The sequence below is a fragment of the Monodelphis domestica genome, chromosome 2 (assembly GCF_027887165.1).
Source record: "Monodelphis domestica isolate mMonDom1 chromosome 2, mMonDom1.pri, whole genome shotgun sequence".
Lineage (NCBI taxonomy): Eukaryota > Metazoa > Chordata > Mammalia > Didelphimorphia > Didelphidae > Monodelphis > Monodelphis domestica.
This window is the reverse complement of record NC_077228.1, coordinates 321,187,214-321,205,782: the sequence shown is the minus strand read 5'-3', so window position 1 is coordinate 321,205,782 and position 18,569 is coordinate 321,187,214. Positions and strand designations below refer to the sequence as shown.

At 39.3% G+C, this 18,569-nt stretch overlaps 1 protein-coding gene across 1 annotated transcript in view; it reads left to right on the top strand.

The window, feature by feature from the left end:
- The window catches only part of B3GAT2 (beta-1,3-glucuronyltransferase 2), a 90,647-nt gene that overhangs the window by 71,100 nt on the left and 978 nt on the right, over positions 1–18,569 (top strand). The window contains exon 3 of the mRNA XM_001365498.4: positions 18,375–18,523. Within this exon, the coding sequence (XP_001365535.1) occupies positions 18,375–18,523 (149 nt within the window). The remainder of the gene's footprint in view (positions 1–18,374; positions 18,524–18,569) is intronic.

Below are 18,569 nucleotides of genomic sequence, written 5' to 3'. Positions count from 1 at the left end.
GAAAGAAAGGGGAGGGGGGAATGGCACCCAAGAGAAACTTGAAGGAATAAAAAAATTAGGATTACCTATACTATACAAAAAGGCACACGAGAGAGGAAGGGGAAGAATACAACTATAAGAAGGAGAGGAAGAGAGTGCTAAAAGGTAATACTTAAACCTTATTCTCAGTGGAACCAATTCTGAGAGGAAAGAGCATCTAGGTCCATTGGGATATTGAACTCTATCTTACCCTATAGGGAAGCTGAGAGGGGAAAACTAAGAAGGGGAGTGGGGAGGGGAGTTAAAAAAGGTGGGGAGAGAAAGATGGGAAAGGGAATTTAATAGACTCTAAAAAAACAAAAAAGGAATTAAAAGGGAGGAGGTGGTAAGGAAAGGTGGGGAGGGAAGTAATTCAAGGGGGGAGAGTGTGTGTGGTAGCTTAAAAATACCCCAAAAGAAAATTAAGAGAGGAATAATAAGGGAGGGGGGAGAAAGGAAAGTGAAATAAGGGTGGGAATTAGGGGGACTGATTAAAAACAATACTGGTATAGAAGGAATTAATGAAAGAGGAAAGGGCATGACAAGGAGAGAAAATCAAAATGTTGGGAAATACACAGGTAGTAATCATAAATTTGAATGTGAATGGGATGAACTCACCTGTAAAATAGAAGCAAATAGCAGAGTGGATCAGAAACCAAAATCCTATCATATGTTGTCTACAAGAAACACACATGAGGAAGGTAGATACACAAAAGGTAAAGGTAAGCATATGGAGCAAAATTTATTGGACATCAACTGAGACAAAGAAGGCAGGAGTTGCAATCAAGATATTTGACAAAGCCAAAGTAAAAATAGATCTAATTAAAAGAGATAGGGAAGGTAATTACATCCTGGTAAAAGGCAGTATAGACAATGAGGAAATACCAGTATTCAACATGTATGCACCAAATGGCACAGATTCCAAATTTTTAAAGGGGAAACTAGTGGAGCTCAAGGATGAAATAGATAGAAAAACTATACTAGTGGGAGACCTGAACCTTCCTCTATCAGATCTAGATAAATTGAACCAAAAAATAAATAAGAAATAAGTAAGAGAAGTGAATGAAATCTTAGAAAAATTAGAGTTAGTAGATATATGGAGAAAAATAAATAGGGACAAAAAGGAATACACCTTCTTTCAGTAGCACATGGTACATTCACAAAGATTGACCATGTACTAGGGCATAAAAACATGGCAAACAAGTGCAAAAGGGCAGAAATAATAAATGCAACCATTTCAGATCATAATGCAATAAAAATAATAGTAATGATATATGGAGAGGCAGATCAAAAATTAATCAGAAATTAAATAATATGATTCTCCAAAATCGTATAGTTAAAGAACAAATCATAGAAACAATAATTTCATTGAAAATGACAATGAAGAGATCGCCTTTCAAAATATATGGGATGCAGCTAAAGCATCACTAATGGAGAAATTTATATCCTTGAGTTCATATATTAATAAATTAGAGAGGGCAGAGGTCAATGAATTGGGCATGCAAGTTAAAAAAAAAACTAGAAAGTGAACAAATTAAAAATCCCCAGAAGAAAACCAAATTAGAGATCCTAAAAATCAAAGGAGAAATTAATAAAATTGAAAAATAAAAGAACTATTGAATTAATAAATAAGACTAGAAGCTGGTACTTTGAAAAAACAAATAAAATAGACAAAGTACTGGTCAGTCTAATAAAGAAAAGGAAAGAAGAAAACCAAATTGACAGTATCCAAGATGAAAAGGGAGACCTCACCTCTAATGAAGAGGAAATTAAGGCAATCATTAAAAACCATTTTGCCCAATTACATAGCAATCTAGGTGATATGAACGAATATTTACAAAAATATAAAATGGCTAGATTAGCAGAAGAAGAAATAGAATACTTGAATAACCCCATATTTGAAAAAGAAATCAAACGAGCCATCAAAGAACTCCCTAAGAAAAAATTCCCAGGGCCTGATGGATTCACAAGTGAATTCTATGAAACATTCAAAGAACAACTAATCCCAATATTATACAAACTATTTGACAGAATAAGCAAAGAAGGAGTTCTACCAAATTCCTTTTATGACACAAATATGGTACTGATACCAAAGCCAGGTAGATTAAAAACAGAGAAAGAAAACTATAGACCATTCTCCTTAATGAACATAGATGCAAAAATCTTAAATAGAATACTAGCCAAAAGACTCCAGCAAGTGATCATGAGGATTATTCATTATGATCAGGTAGGATTTATACCAGGAATGCAAAGATGGTTTAATATTAAGAAAACCATTCACATAATTGACCATATCACCAAGCAAACCAACAAAAATCACATGATTTTCTCAATAGATGCAGAAAAAGCCTTTGACAAAATACAACACTCATTCCTGTTGAAAACACTAGAAAGCATAGGAATAGAAGGGTCTTTTCTAAAAATAATAAACAGTATATATCTAAAACCATCAGCAAACATCATCTGCAATGGGGATAAATTAGAAGCCTTCCCAATAAGATCAGGAGTGAAACAAGGATGCCCATTATCACCTCTATTATTTAACATTGTACTAGAAACACTAGCTGTAGCAATTAGAGAAGAAAAAGAAATTGAAGGTATTAAAATTGGCAATGAGGAGACCAAGCTATTACTCTTTGCAGATATGATGGTCTACATAGAGAATCCTAGAAAATCAATTAAAAAGCTAGCTGAAATCAGGATACAAAATAAACCCACAAGAGTTTGAAAAATAAATTCCTTTTAAAGTCACCACAGACAGTATAAAATACTTAGGAATATATCTGCCAAGACAAACGCAGGAATTATATGATTACAACTACAAAACACTCTCCACACAATTAAAAACTAGATCTAAATAAATGGAAAAACATTAATTCCTTATAGGTAGGACGAGCTACCATAATAAAAATGACAATCCTATTGAAACTAATTTACTTATTTGGTGCCATACTCATTAAACTACCAAGAAACTTTTTTACTGAATTAGAAAAAACCATAACAAAATTTATTTGGAAGAACAAAACATCAAGAATATCAAGGGAAATAATGAATAAAAAATGTGAAGGAAGGTGGCCTAGCAGTACCAGATCTTAAACTGTATTATAAAGCAGTGATCATCAAAACCATATGGTACTGGCTAAGAGACAGAAGGGAGGACGAATGGAATAGACTTGGGCTAAGTGACCTCAGTAAGACAGCCTATGATAAACCCAAAGATCTCAGCTTTTGGGACAAAAATCCACTATTTGGCAAAAACTGCTAGGAAAATGGAAAACAGTATGGGAGATATTAGGTTTAGATCAACATCTCACACCCTATACCAAGATAAACTCAGGCTGGGTGAATGACTTGAACATAAAGAAGGAAACAGTAAGTAAATTAGGTGAACACAGAATAGTATACTTGTCAGATCTTTGGGAAAGGAAAGATTTTAAGACCAAGTAAGAGTTAGAAAAAAAAATTACTAAATCCAAAATAGATAATTTTGATTACATTAAATTAAAAAGGTTTTGTACAAACAAAACCAATGCACCCAAAATTAGAAGGGAAGCAACAAATTGGGAAACAATCTTTATAACAAAAACCTCTGACAGAGGTCTAATCACTCAAATTTATAAGGAACTAAATCAATTGTACAAAAAATCAAGCCATTCCCCAGTTGATAAATGGGCAAGGGAAATGAATAAGCAATTTTCAGGAAAAGAAATCAAAACTATTAATAAGCACATGAAAAAATGTTCTAAATCTCTTATAATCAGAGAAATGCAAATCAAAACAACTCTAAGGTATCACTTTACACCTAGTAGATTGGCTAACATGACAGCAAAGGAAAGTAATGAATGCTGGAGGGAATGTGGCAAAATTGGGACATTAATGCATTGCTGGTAGAGTTGTGAATTTATTCAACCATTCTGGAGGGCAATTTGGAACTATGTCCAAAGGGCACTAAAAGACTGTCTGCCCTTTGCACTGCTGGGTTTGTACCCCAAAGAGATCATAAGGAAAACGACTTGTACAAGAATATTCATAGCTGCACAGTTTGTGCTGGCAAAAAAATGGAAAATGAGGGGATGCCCTTCAATTGGGGAATGGCTGAACAAATTGTGGTATATGTTGGTGATAGAATACTATTGTGCTCAAAGGAATAATAAAGTGGAGGAATTCCATGTGAACTGGAATGACCTCTAGGAATTGATGCAGAGTGAAAGGAGCAGATTCAGGGGAACACTATAAACAGGGACTGATACACTGTGCTAAAACCAAATGTAATGGACTTCTCCATTAGTGGCAATGCAGTGATCCAGAACCATTTGGGGGGACATATGAAAAAGAACGCTATCCACATCGAGAGGAAGAACTGTGAGAAAAGAAACACAGAAGAAAAACAATCGCTTGATCACATGGGCTATGACTGGGAAAGTAGACTCTAAAACATCACCCTCATGCAAATATTAATAATAAGGAAATGGATCTTGATGAATGGCACATGTTAAACCCAGTGGAATTGTGCATCAGATACGGGAGGGAGTTTGGGGAGGGCATGGGAAGGAACATGAGTCTTGTAACCATGGAAAATTATTCCACATCATCTAATTAAATAAAAATTTTAAAAAAGAATGGGTTAAAAAAAAAAGTTGTCTCAACATCAAAAAAGAGGAAAGTAGAAAAAACAGACTGACCTAACATGTCCTGAACTGAGAATGGATCCTTCTGGACCTTTGCTATATGTACTTATTAGTATATGTTATAAATCAAAGGATTTTATACCACCATTATAATGGATTTAGAATTTAACCTGTTGAAAGAGAAAAGGTGATGATATAGTTTGCCATCTTGATAACAATAAGATATGAAATCTATGTCTTGTGACCTAACATTTAAAATCAGAGACAACTTTGGATTTTTAGATCTTTGCAATTGAACTATAAAAATGTGTTCTTCAGAAGTAAATTCCCAGGAGCAAAAGTTGTGTGGGGAAAGAAAGAGCACTGGACTAAGGTGAGCTGAGTTCTAGCCCTCTGTGTACAATGCCCTTTCAATGTGATCTTGGTCAAGACTCTTTTAACCTCTCTGTATCTCATCTGTAAAATGGACCATTGTAGTAATTCTGTGAGTAATTCAAGATCAACCCTGTGTGAAAATGCTTCAGAAACTGGAACATTCCAACTAATTCTTGGGATAGTTTGTGGTTATTTTTTGATACATTCCACTAGTTGGTATGTGCAATTTAAGAGCTGATATGTATGTAATAGGATCCTAGAGGAAGAGAAACTATATCTGGGTTAAGGCAGGGTATGAAGCTGACTGTATTGAGAATTTCTTCTTAGAGATGGAAGAAAGTTCTTAGCAGTTCATACCTTGGACACACAAGAGCTATCTTCTGAAGTTCATATACTGGCCTAATGTTAGCTTACTAGATGACCAAGTCTTCCTTTTCTCAGAGGAATTGCATTGATTCCAAGGGGCAGCTGAACTCCCTGTCACTAGTCTCCCCCTTCCCCCTTCAAAAAAAAGGGATATTTTTAGTGGTTTGGTTAATTAAGCCTTCTTAATTTATCTTTTGTTCTCAAAATCAACTTTTCTGTCCCTGTCAGCATTGTAATTGTTTCCATAGAAGATTTAGCCTTCTATGACAACTGGTTGTTTTCGGGGAAGAGATTTAAATGAATTTGTCACAGGTTAAGTAGAAAATACTTAGAAATGCACTTTCCTTTCACTTCACAAAGAACAATGGTTGCTAAATGGACTTTTAGACAGTTCTTTAAATTAGATGGTGACAGGACAGCAGGACAGACAGCATCTGGTGGTAAAGGATCAAAATCTCAATCAATAGTCCTTTCGAAAAAGATGAGCTAATCTGTTTAAAGATCAGAGGCTTGTTTCCTGGTTGGTCATTTTAGCAGATGGTAAAACATATAGCCCATTTCCAACTGCCTCTATGTAAGAAAATGATTAAAAACAGGCAATGAATTGAGCTTGGAGTAGTTCCATTGAAAGTTTTATCCTCCTGCCTTCACCTAGGAAGAGGTCTTTATCACAGCAATGGCCAGTCACTGTAACATAGAAGCCTTCAGCCTAGAGTGATGCTTAGGACTTGTCCAGACAAATGACATTCTATGGATGTGAGTAGAAGAGTCATTTGGTCATGCCTGCCACTTTATAACATTCCAAATTTCCTGTGCTTGACCCGAGTCTAATAAGTAATAGCACTAGAAAAATATGATTCTCCTAGCATTTTCCCAAATAGTTTAGGGAAACTAGTCAAAGTATTTCCCTCTATGCTGATGGGTTACCAGATTTTTTACTTGCATCCCCCATGGACCACAGTATTCCTGCAACTGTCCCTTCTTAGTCCCCAACACAAACCCTTTGGAGTTTGGGGGAGGGAAGCAAGTAGAAGTGAAGTTCATATATGGTGGACAGAGGGCCAGCCTCATAGGCAGGAATATCAGGCTTCAAGTCTCACCTCTGATCCTCTGCAAGTCATTGATTTTCTCAGTGCACCAGAAAAGAAGTTGTGTAATGTCCACCCCACCATTCTGGAACCACTCTGAGCTCTGCCGCGAGAGCTTCCATATTTACCCTCCCCTGACTCAAACTTTGACTTGACTTTCCAGGCACTAGATCCAAACCATCCCTTCCTGCCATCTACTTTCTAGCCCCCCTTTTATGTGTGTAATATAACTGTAATATGAAGGCAGGGAGAGAATGGAGTCTTCCCTCCCTGCTGGGCCAGGACCAGAGTGAGGTAAAGATGGAGGAGAGTCAAGTATAGAGAGAGGTGGGGGGGGTGGATTGTCTTTCCTCTCAGCTCTCCCTAACAAACCCCACTCTGGTTGCTTTTCTGTTCCCTCAGAGACCTTGGCTAATCAAGCTTGATGCAGTTAGCTTCCCTCTCCCTGGGGAGAGACATGCTACTTCCCTCCCCCCAACGTCGTCTCTCTAGACGTGATGGAGTCAGTCACTTGTTCTTATTAAACTGTTTTATTCTAAGGGAACAAGGTAAGGGATAGGGTGGATGAGTTGAGGAATGAGGCAGAAGGAAAGAGGGAGCAGAGGGTCCCTAGACTTAACTGAAACCCCTTCTCTCCAAAGTCTGGCAGATCAGGCTTTGTTGATCTGACCCCTGGGGTCAGTTAGTGAAGAAGCCCTGGCTCTAACTGCCTTGGCAGCTGTAACCAGTCCAGGACTTTAGGGGATCTGGAGGAAATCTTTGTTCTGGTGAACAGCTTCAGTTGAAGTCCTATTCACTTGATTGTCTTCTTGGGGTATTGGGTGAAGCTTTCACAGGAGGAGGTGAGTGATAGTTCAGAGATCCGCCCAGTCTACCTTCCTGGTCGCTTCTCAGAGAAGAGAAGAATCTTTCCCACTGTCCAGACCAGCTCACTTCCTCTCTTTTTCCCAGAATTCTCTCTTCTTCTTGCCCTTCCCCCGTTCCTGCAGAGTTCTCCAGCTTGCCAGATCTGCTTCTCTGTTCTGCCGGCAGATTAAGTCCGGTTTCTCTCTTACATACGTTACCTCCTTCCCTTAGAAGGTAAATTCCTAGGGGGCAAAGACTTTTGCTTGCTTACATTTGTAGCCATGGCCCTGTGCATGATGCATAGTAAATCACTATCAAGTTCTTTGTCTCTCTGTTGTTAAGGGGAATTTTCCTTCTGTAAACCTCAAATTTCCTTAGACTTATAAATGTTGGAAATTTCACCATTGGGATATTTCATACTTGGAAAATTTCTTACTGATAGTCTATTGGAATGGGAACCCCATTGGCATGGGAGGTTTCTTCTCTTCCCTTCTTAAGATTACTTTAGGACAGAAACCCTTTGCTGAACAATGGAAAGGACTTTGACCTATGCTTAAGCATAGAACAGGAATTTCTTTGAGTCATGATTGATTTTAGAATTGATACAATGGAGATACTTGGAATAAATCTCCACCCTATTCAGTCCTAACAGGATTGAGTAAGGGCTGCAGCCTAGATCAAAATTTAATTATTCCAATCTCTACCCTACTCAGGTTAACAGGATTTAGAAAGGGCTGTAGCAAAGGAGCAAAGATTTAATCATTTGAAAATATGGCCTTCAACAGACATGTGCAAAAGCCAGAAACCTCTGGGCGGTCCTGGGTTAAGCTAGAGCCTCCATTGGCACAGGGAAATTGATGAACAGTGATTGGTAGATGGGAGAACTGAAAGGAGGAACTTGGATGGTTTCCTTAAACATAGGGGGTCTGAAGACTCGAGAGGAGGGGGTTGAGTAGTTGGTCGGTGTGGTTCGTGTGGGCTCTGAGAAGCTTGCGCTGAAGGAAGCTGAAGGTGGGGGCCTCTGAGACTGTTTCTCCATTTTGGTCACGTGAGTAATAGGGACTGATCTCTTTTCTTTGCCCCAGCTATCTAAGGGCTTGGGCCTTTGGCCTAGACTAAACAGAAGGGGTATTTAAGCCCTATTTCCTTCTCTCCCTTTTCTCTCTCTCTATCTCTAATTACTTCCTCCTATTGTAATTAAACTCCATAAAAGATTGACGGCTGACTTAAGTTTTCATTTAGGAATTACATTGCTGATTCCTTGGCGACCTTAAATTAATATATATCAGTCTTTTAAAGTGATTCCCTTGTAACACTTCCTGGGAGTTTCCTATCATGATGAAATCAGAGCCATAGCATGTGTGTCCCCTCTACTTCCCCCGACCCCCACAAAAAAAATCTACACGCAGTTCCAGGAGACGTCCAGATTGTGCCCTTAAATAAAAAAGTGGGAGCACATTGGAATTATATTTCCAGTTTGGGGAAGGGGCAGATAGCCTTGGCGAGTAACAAGAAGTTCTCTAAAACCTGTAGAGGAGCCGACATGTTCTCTAGGTTCCCATGGACATCACTTTCACCGGTGAGCTCCAAGATGCGTGTGCGGGGGCTGTAAAGTTTCTAAGATGGAGGGAGGAGAGGGTACGTGATTACTCAGAAAGAAAACTCAACTCAGCTTTCACAAGGTACTTTCCTAATGAGTTAGAAGGGCTCTAGGAATAGAGCTATAATAAAAGCCTGTAGACATCCTTTAAGGTTTGCCAAGCACTTTATTTTTAAACCCTTTCCGTCTTAGAATCACCTCTAAGACAGAAGACTAAGAGGGCTAAGAGAACTTCCCCAGAGTCACACAGCAAAAAGTGTTTGAAATCAGCTTCGGACCCAGGTCTTCCCAACTCCAAGATTGTTGCTCTATCCACTGAACCACCTACCCCCTTTTTTCCCCACCCTTATTTCATTAGTAACAACTAAAACAGAAAGGGAAATGCTGCAAAGCACTTCAAATAGATAAAGCATTTATTACATATTTACTATGTGCTAGGCACTGTGCTAAGCCCTGAGAATTCAAAACTGACAAAAGAAGACAGTCTCTACTCTCAAAGAGTTAAAAACAATTTTAAACCCTTACTTTCCATCTTAGAAGCAATACTGCATGTTAATTCCAGGGCAGAGGAGCAACAAGGGCTAGGCAATGGGGGTCAAGTGACTTGCCCACTGCTAGTAAGTGCTTGAGGCTAGAGTTGAACCCAGGACTTCCAATCTCCAGGTCCTGCTTTCTATCCACTGAGTCACCTAACTGACCCTTGAGTTTACATTTTAATAAGGGAAGGAATGTTGGAAGTTGAAGAGAAGGAAAAGGGCCAGGCAGCCACAGGTGGAAGTGGATAGTGAGTGGTGTGGCTGAGCCATCTCATGATATAATGGTTTCAGACAGGGACATTATTGAGTCAGGCTCAGGATGGAGTAGTTCCCAATGGAACAGGAAGCTGGTCAGTGGTGGAGATGGTCTTTGTGGCTTTCTATATGCCCTTCAGAGTGTGTAAGGCCTCTGGAGTGGCCATCTAAGCCAAACCTTTCATTTCATAGTGGAGATAAGTGAGACTCGGAGGCAAGCTACAGTAACTTAGCCAGGATAATTGTTAGCAAGTAACAGAGTTAGAAATGAATTAAATGAAAAGTGTTTATTAAATATTGACCATCATGTATCAGGCACTACACTAAGTGCTGAGGATACAAAGAGAAAAAGCAACACACTTTCTACCCTAGGAGTTACTTTCCTGGAGGAGGGGGGGCGGGGCCAGGAAAGAATGTTTTGATCAGGAAGTCAGTGATGGCAAGCCAGTAATGGAATACCCTCTTGGGGAATGGTAATGTTGATTTGATTAGTATTTCCAGGGCGAGAGGCAGAAAGGTGGGAGGGGAAGTAGAAAGAGTGCATGCCAGCCCTGGTGGCGTGAAGATGGCCAGGCAGGAAGGAGTACAGTGGCTCTAGGTCAGACTTGATAGGGTAAATCAAAGCCTTGGACACCAGAGTTGTAATTCCAAGTCAGAGATGGAGAACGTAATGAGTGAATGTTAATGGTCAGAGAATAATATGGTGGACCTGTATTTGAACCTAGGTCCTCTGGCTTCAAACCAATGCTTTTTGCCATCAGTATATTAGTTTTAGTGAGTGATTATTCTGTACAGAGATCAGAGAGAACATTTAGTAGAATTATGTATTTTTCAATGCCAGGTTCTAAAGGTACCATTCCCACAGACTAACCTTTGGAACATAAAAAATGAATACATAAACATGAAAATATCTATAATAAAAATTTTTCCAACAAATAGGATTTGCAAAAAAAAAATAGTGATCTCTAAGGGCAAGTAGAAGAAGGATGCCTATTGCCAACTCTGGGAAGGTGGAGATGGATGTGTTTAGCTATTTGGTATACATCAGAATTGTTCTGGTAGATGCTGGCAGAATCTTAACTATTGTCTAAAGGAGAATAGGAAGCTATAAAGTTCCTCCAGACTGCAAACTCCTGGAACATGTCTCTGTTCAAGTCCCTCAACATGGAACCATACTGTAACCCCCTCCTCCCCCCCGTGAATTTTAAAACTATTCCACCCTAATCAGACCGTACATTAGAAGATTTGATTTAGGTATTTCCTGATTGTAACAATGGAGATACTTGGTCTAACAGAATCAGGAATGTCTTGGGAACTCTATATTGCTCCACCCTACTTAGTCTAACAAAGTCAGGAATGTCTGCACCTATACTCAAGAATTAAGTATCTAGGAGGAGGATGGCCTTCAATAGACATGTGCAGAAAAAACTGACAAACCCCTAGGCAGTCCTCAATCAAGCTAAGCTACCATTGGTACAAATAAGATGCAGGAAAGTGACATAAAACTGTCTAAATAGGGCGCATCACTTCCTCTCTTCAGGCTCTTTTCCCAGAGAGGTCGCTCTGGCTGATCACTTCCTGTGAGCAGCCTAGGCGCCAGTTCGATCCTGGAACTCGAGCCTGGAGAAGCTCCCTCAGACAGCTTCCTTGAGATGGTCTCGTGGTGAGTGATAAAACTGACTTCCTTTTCCCTTGGCACTCAGGGGAGGCCCCCTTGGCCAAGGCCTTTAACTCTTGCCTGGCTCAGCCTGAGACCCCTCCCCCCATGTTCTGGTAACCTTTTCCTTGGACAATTGGATAGCATAATGAAATCAAGAAATACTACCCAGAGAGAGAGCACAGCAGGACAGAAAAAAGAACTGGATTCAGATTCTACCCCTTGTTCTTTAGCCTATCTGAGCCTTAGTTTTCCCATTTTAAAATAAGGAGTTTAAAATTTTGATCTTAAGATTATTTCATATTTTCTACAACTTCTTGGAACAGTGAATCTGACCCTATTTTTATAATGCCTTAATGTTTCCCCAGATGCCACAAGGATTACTGTAAATTTTTCGGATTCTTCTCCCTTGCAAAATAGTTTGTTTTAATTCACCTTTTTAAAAAAATACAGCATTTGGGAATAACGAATTGTCACTTATGTAATTCAAAAGATTGTTGTCCAAGAAGTACATCAAATATCCTTGTCCAATCAGCTAAGAACTCAATCTTCATTTTTTCAAGAAGGCATAGAGAAACACTTAGGCTATTGGCTCTGCAGACTGGCACTGTAAATCACAGGATGCCAGGAGAAGCATCTGAGGACTTGGCCTAATTAGCCATAGCTGGCTCTTGACAGGCAGCCTTGCACTCCTTTCCTTTAAAGATCTTGTTCAGGAAGAAATAGACAAAAATGACTGAGATAGATGCTCCAAAGGCATGTCTTATTGCCTTTTGATTAGAAAACAGATACAATCAGGTAAAGATTTATGAGGGTAACAAGTGGGGTTCTTTGTTCTTTTCTTTTCTTTTCTTTTCTGGCTAACCTTGCAACCCATGATTTCATTTAATGGCAGATTCCCCCTCTCTACCTCTAGCAAATGATGCCAGAGAATACTTCACAGCTAAAGAATGATGGTGTCTTCACTATCTGTCAAAATCCTGAAATTACACATCCAGCATGGACCTCATTCTAAGCAGCTCTAAGCACTTCCTTTGAGCACATTTTAAGAAAAAGACAGGAAAATTTGTTCCAAACTCTCTGAGTGCTTCAGGAAATGTTAGGAGAGAAGACAGAGAATTTGATGAAAGCAGCCACGCATCACTTCCAAATTAACCTCCAACAAACAGGGCTCCTGTTTTTTGTGAAACAGAATCTAGAAACACATTCACCAGCCTGAAGGCAACGAGAAAAGCACAGACGTACCCTAAATGTTGTTATTTGGTTCAGAGAAAACATGACCAAGAGAAACAACATGGCAGAGGTCTGTCTGTCATTCTATAACAACAATGTTATAATTCGAGGTACTTCCAGGAAAGTCGATTTGGGCTCTCAGGTTTCAAAATGGCCTTTGTGGAGCTCTGAGATTAGAATAAGAAATCCTGAGTTTGGACTGGGCTGGACTTATTTGCCAACAGGTTTTAAAAGCTCAAGCCATGTGGCTCTAGGATGTTTGCAGCTGGCGAGTGTTCAGCTGGATAGTGAGGGGGAGTAGCATGAGAGTCAACCAACTTGTACTTCTTTGATGTTAATGTTACCCCCTTTTTGAACTTTTGTTATAAAGTGCTTATGTGATAAGGGGCAACTTAAATGGAGAGGCTCAGTTTCCTCATCTATAAAATGGAGATAAAAATAATCATACTTCTCTTATCAAAGGGTTTTTGTGAGAATTAAATGAAAAGTGTATAAACATATAATGTAACTACATTATTATAGCTAACAGCTACCATTAATATATTTTTTAAGGTTTGCAAAGCACTTTACAATTATCTCATTTTATCCCTAACAACAACTCAGAAAGGTAGGTGCTACTATCATCACCATTTTACAAATGAGGAAACCAAAGCAAGACAGAGGTTAAGTGACTTGCCCAATAAGTGTCTGAGGTTGGATTTGAACCCAGATCTTCAGGACTCCTGGCCCAGCTTTCTATCCACCATGCCAGTTCTCTCTTCCCATAATTAACCCATGAGGAACATAAATTTAATGTTAGCACTAGTTCTGGTCTGTGGATTTGACTACAGATTTGATTGAATACAGTTTGATCTGTGGATTAATGACCATACCCTTATTTGAGGACTGCTTATTTTTCTTCATATTATTGCAGAATGATGTTGATTTGGCTAACCTGAAATGGACTACGGCTAGATACCATTTTTCACACAGGTGAAAAACATCCTTTTTGCTGGGTCTGTGTAGCCTGTGCTTTTAAAAGTGAGGTCTGAACCACTCGTCTGCTGCCCAGTTACTTATGATGCTCAGAGAAAGGCCAGGTGGTTTTACCAGAAAGCATGTTTTACAGAAGTGAGAATGCTCCAGCTCCATCTGCGTCTAAGTTCTTAGCCCTGTGGCCTTGGGTGCGTCACAATAGGAGCCACTCACCTGTCTATCACAAAGGGCTCTTAGAAAGGCAGGTGAGAAAAGGCTCTGTAAAAATCTCAATTCAGTTTGACAAACACTGATTCAGTGTTCACAATTTGCATGGCTTTGTGCACTCAGTGCTCCCACAGATACATGAAGACTTTTGTTCTTTTTCCAGTCTTTCCATGAAGGATTTCCCAAAAATAATGATCTACACCTGATTCTTTTAATAAGTTGTTGGATGCTGATACAACCCAGATACCTTCTATGCCTCTTGCCATGACACTTCCTTTTCCAGGAACATACAGGTCCTAGGTGATGTCTCTTATGACCTATCTGGGAGAGGGAGTCATGCCTGCTACAGCCAGCTGTCCATTGCCTTTTGGACCAGCTGAAATTTTCATTCTTTCAAACAGTGACCCAGCTGTCTAGGCGGTGGTACAGTAGTATCAGACTTGAGTCAGGAAGACCCAAGTTCAGGGTCTGCCTCAGGCACTTGTTACCTCTGTAGCCATGGACAAATTTACTTCACTCAGACTCAGTTTATCTGTAAAATGAGAGCAGTAATAGCACTTCACAGGGTTGTGGGAAGGACCCCAAATTTTACAAGTTTTTAAAACACTACATAAATGCTATATTATTATCATTTTTTAGGCAGTGGTGTTCATAGATTCAGAAAAATGAAAATGCCCTCAAGCAGCTTAGAATCAAATTGTGGCACACATATAAGTTTATTTGTGAAGAATCTAAAGCCCCAATCCTCTTGGGTAAGCCATCTGCTTCAGGTTCTCCTCATGTGAAAGTGACTAATACTGCCCAGCCCCAAGTTAAGGAATCTTCATTCTCTTAAATCAGTTACTTTGGGGGAAGTGGAGGGAGGGGGACAGATATTCCATGGGGTGGGAGGTTGGGCTATAAAGTCTCTTCCAATTTTATGAGTATCTGAAGGAACCAAAATGGAAAAGTAAGAACGCTAGCAAAAACCACTTCTATTTATAGACACATTCTTGTAAACTAAAATCTTGTTTAATTGGTTCTTAACTAACACTTAATCAGAAATTCTCCCCCTTCATTCTTTGCTTATGCTTGACTTTTAGGAAGTGGCAAATTAGTCACAGGAAAACAAGCTAGTTTCAGGGGCTTAAAAACACACACACACATTCCCAAATTATGGCTGTCTCAGTCCACATCTCTGAGCGGTGTGATTGCGGGCAAGCCACCAAAGTCATTCTAAGCTTCAATTTCCACATCAGTAAAATGGGGAGGATAGGATGTCTGCACTACTTCATAGGCTTTGTGGGGAAAGCATGTTATAAACCTTAAAGCACTCTTGAAATAAGTTGTCATTGTTATTCTAGAGCTACACTAACGTACAGACAGACATGGTATTTAGAATGATGGCCGTTGTCTTCAGAGGTTTCTGTCGATTATTCCAATCAGGTAAGAAAGTGGACAGATGACTTTAGAGTCTCCAGCTGGGAGTTGTGGCCCAGTGGACAGCTCTGGAGTGAGGAAGATTCAGCTTCTTGAGTTCCTATCTAGCCTCAGACACTCAGTAGCGAGGTGACCCTGGGCAGGTTGCCTAACTGTGCTTGTCTTAGCTCTTCATCTGTATAATTAGCTGGAGAAGGCAAACACTCCAGTACTTTTGCCAAGAAAACCCCAAATGAGGTCATGAAGAGTCAAGATAGAACTGAAATGACCTAACAACAGTAGAACCTTCCTGGTGATAAATACCTCAGTTAACAGAAAATTAACAGGCACCCCTACCTTTGCCTTCAGCAATTGAAGTTTTATTCCATTATACATGTAAATGTGGCATTGATTCCTTGGGACTGGGTAGAACGGGCATCACTATTAAGTGATAAATAGGATTTGAGGTTCTGGCTTAAACTCTGCCCACTGCATAGTCCATACCAGACTTGGAGAAAAGTAGAATGGACTGACTTGTTTACACCAAACTTAATGCTTTCCCCCAGACCAACTGTCTCAAACCCACCTAATTGTGTTTGTTATAGCCACACATGCGATTCTCTTCACTCCTTTACTATGCATTCTGCTTTACTCGACCCTGCTTAGTCTTAGAATCCTAGCAAACAGGAATGTATACACCCCTACTTAAGGATTAAGTGTCGAGGAGGATGTCTATGACTGACATGAGCTAGCAAGTGACAAATCAGAAACAGCTGACAGACCCCCTGGGCTGTCCTAAGTTAAGCTTAAGCTACCACTGGTACATGTGAGTCACAGGAAGTGATGTAAAGAACTGTCTGTATGTATTTCACGTCACTTCCTCTCTCCGGGCTCTCTCTCTTGTGGAGAAGTTGGGCTCTTTCAGAGTTGGGAGCTTGTGGCAGCATTCTTAGCATGCTTGGTAAGTTGTTTATGCTGATTCCTCTTTTCCTTTACCTCCTAAAATGCTATCGTAGGAGGCCCCTCATCTCAGAGGAGGCTTCATGGCTGGAAGCCAAGATAGATTGAGAAGGCCCCTTGACCTAGGCCTCTGAACTCCTATCTGGCTAGCCAGAGCAGTCCAATTCCTTTTCCTCTCTCTCTTCTTCTTAATTCCTTCCTACTATTGTAATTAAACCACCATAAAAATCCCAAACTGACTTGAATATTTTATTGGGATTGAATTTTAATCCCTGGCAACCACCAGTATAATATATTCAGTCAACAACCCTAATTTTTACCCATTACACTAAGCATTTGCTCATAATCATTTATTTGTACAACACTGATGATAGATGTTACTTTAGAAATATCTTCCATTATTCACAAGTTTTTTTGTTCCTTCCAAACAAATTGAAATACTGAGACATTCTCAAGGAAAGGAAAATAGGAGATAGTTTCCTGAACTCAAATGTTGAGTGTTTGTCAACATAACTCGTTTTCCTTTTACAGGTTATCAAATCTCTAAGTCAGCCCCTTCTGACCCCCTCATTTTACAGATGAGAAAACTGAGATCCAGAAAAGTTGGGATTTTCCTAAGGATATAACTAGGTAACAGCAGAGCAAGAAAGTGAGGTCTCCTCCCTGAGCTGCTGCTCCTACCCACCTTCCACAAATGGGAGAAATCAGAGAAAAAGAATGGAGATATTGGCTAGGCAACTGGGCCATCATGAGAGATCTTTCTCTCATTGTACATCATCTCATTTCTCCTCTTCTGCCATTCTGATTGATTACTTGCTGACTGTTCCAATGTGGATAGTTCAGGAAAAGGCTCATTAAGTCAGTGTAGGTACCTTCCTCCAAAAGTGGATCAAGAAGGTCAAGTTACTCAGCACTTTAGATACCACAAGTTATCTGTTTTCTGATTGTTCAAATAATTTTACCTCTCAAGGTATGCCTTTTTCCCCTTTCAACTTCATATTGAGCCAGATGGCACTGAAAAGAGAAAGGAAGCATGGAAATTTCTGACGGCGCGAACTAATTTCCGATTGTTTAAGTACTTGGCAGCATGCATTATAAAGTACTTGAATCAGTGGGCCTTCAGAATGTTCCATTTTTGTTTGAATTACACTGATTCATTTGGATTGAAGATGGCGCTGCACAGTAAGTATTAATGGATTCTTTGAGAACTCGGATTTTCATTGTCTTAATTGTTGCACTGTGTGATAAATTGCACTATAATGTTATTCAAAAATGGGAGGGAAAAAACCCTCATCCTGATGTTCCCTTCCAGTTCTAAAATTCTGTGACCAGAAACAAGCATTAACTAATGTGATCTTTCATTTTACATTAAACTTTTCTGAAAGTTCTGGTTAAGTAGGTAGAAGTCTCTATGTAAATGAACTTGTACTATTTTTATTTAGTGGTTTTTTTCTTTTAGCACAATAGAAATTCTTTGTTTTTTATCTAAAAAAGGGAAGTACTAATTTTGATGTCAGCAAGGGTATACCATAAAAACATAGATTATATTGATGGAATTTCAGGTTTCCCCAGCTGATGAATTCACTAGTTGTCCTGACATGCATAGGCATATAAGTCATGAATCTAGAACTGAATGGAGACCTAGAGGACATCAAGAGCTAAGTGACTTGCCCAAGGCCACATGACTATTAAATATTAAAAGTGGGATTTGAACCTAGGCTTCTTGATTCTAGCCTGTATACCACGTTGTCTCTCAGGTAATAGCCAGTTTCTCAAAATTAAAGATTCCTTTACTACACTCTTCTAAAAGCCAAAGTCATGGTGGAACTTTTCTGGCCACTATTGGTTCTTCTTTATTTTCAAAGTTTGGGGAACCAGAATAGACTTGGATTTCTAGTGGTGTCCTGTATTTTATTTAGGAGATGGTTTACAGAAAGATTTCTTAAAATGAAGTAGAACTGTCGTGCACACCCACATAATGTAAGGACACATTAATAATGGGAAGATAAGACAGATGCAGTGAAATAGAGGATTCCACTCTGGATGAAGCTCTGACTTGTGTCTTTTTGTGGTTCAGTTGAGTTCATAGAAAAAGGGCTGGGAATTGAGGTCTGGAAAGAGTGGTGGTAAAGACTGATTCTTTTTTTTTTTTAACATGAAAATCCAAATTAGATGGATAAAACCCCAAACATTCCAGTGTTTTACTTTAAAACCTTTTTACTTTTCACAAAGGGTTTGCTGTGAGCCTTCAAGTGATTTTGTCCAATCCAAAAGCTGTATTTAAGCGCCGTGGGTCCCAGCCAGGGATGCAAGAATCTGATTTTCTAAAACAGATAACAACAGTTGAGGAACTGGAACCAAAAGCAAACAACTGCACCAAGGTATTCATTCATTTTCCAAGTGTTGCTTAATTTTGACTTTAATTGG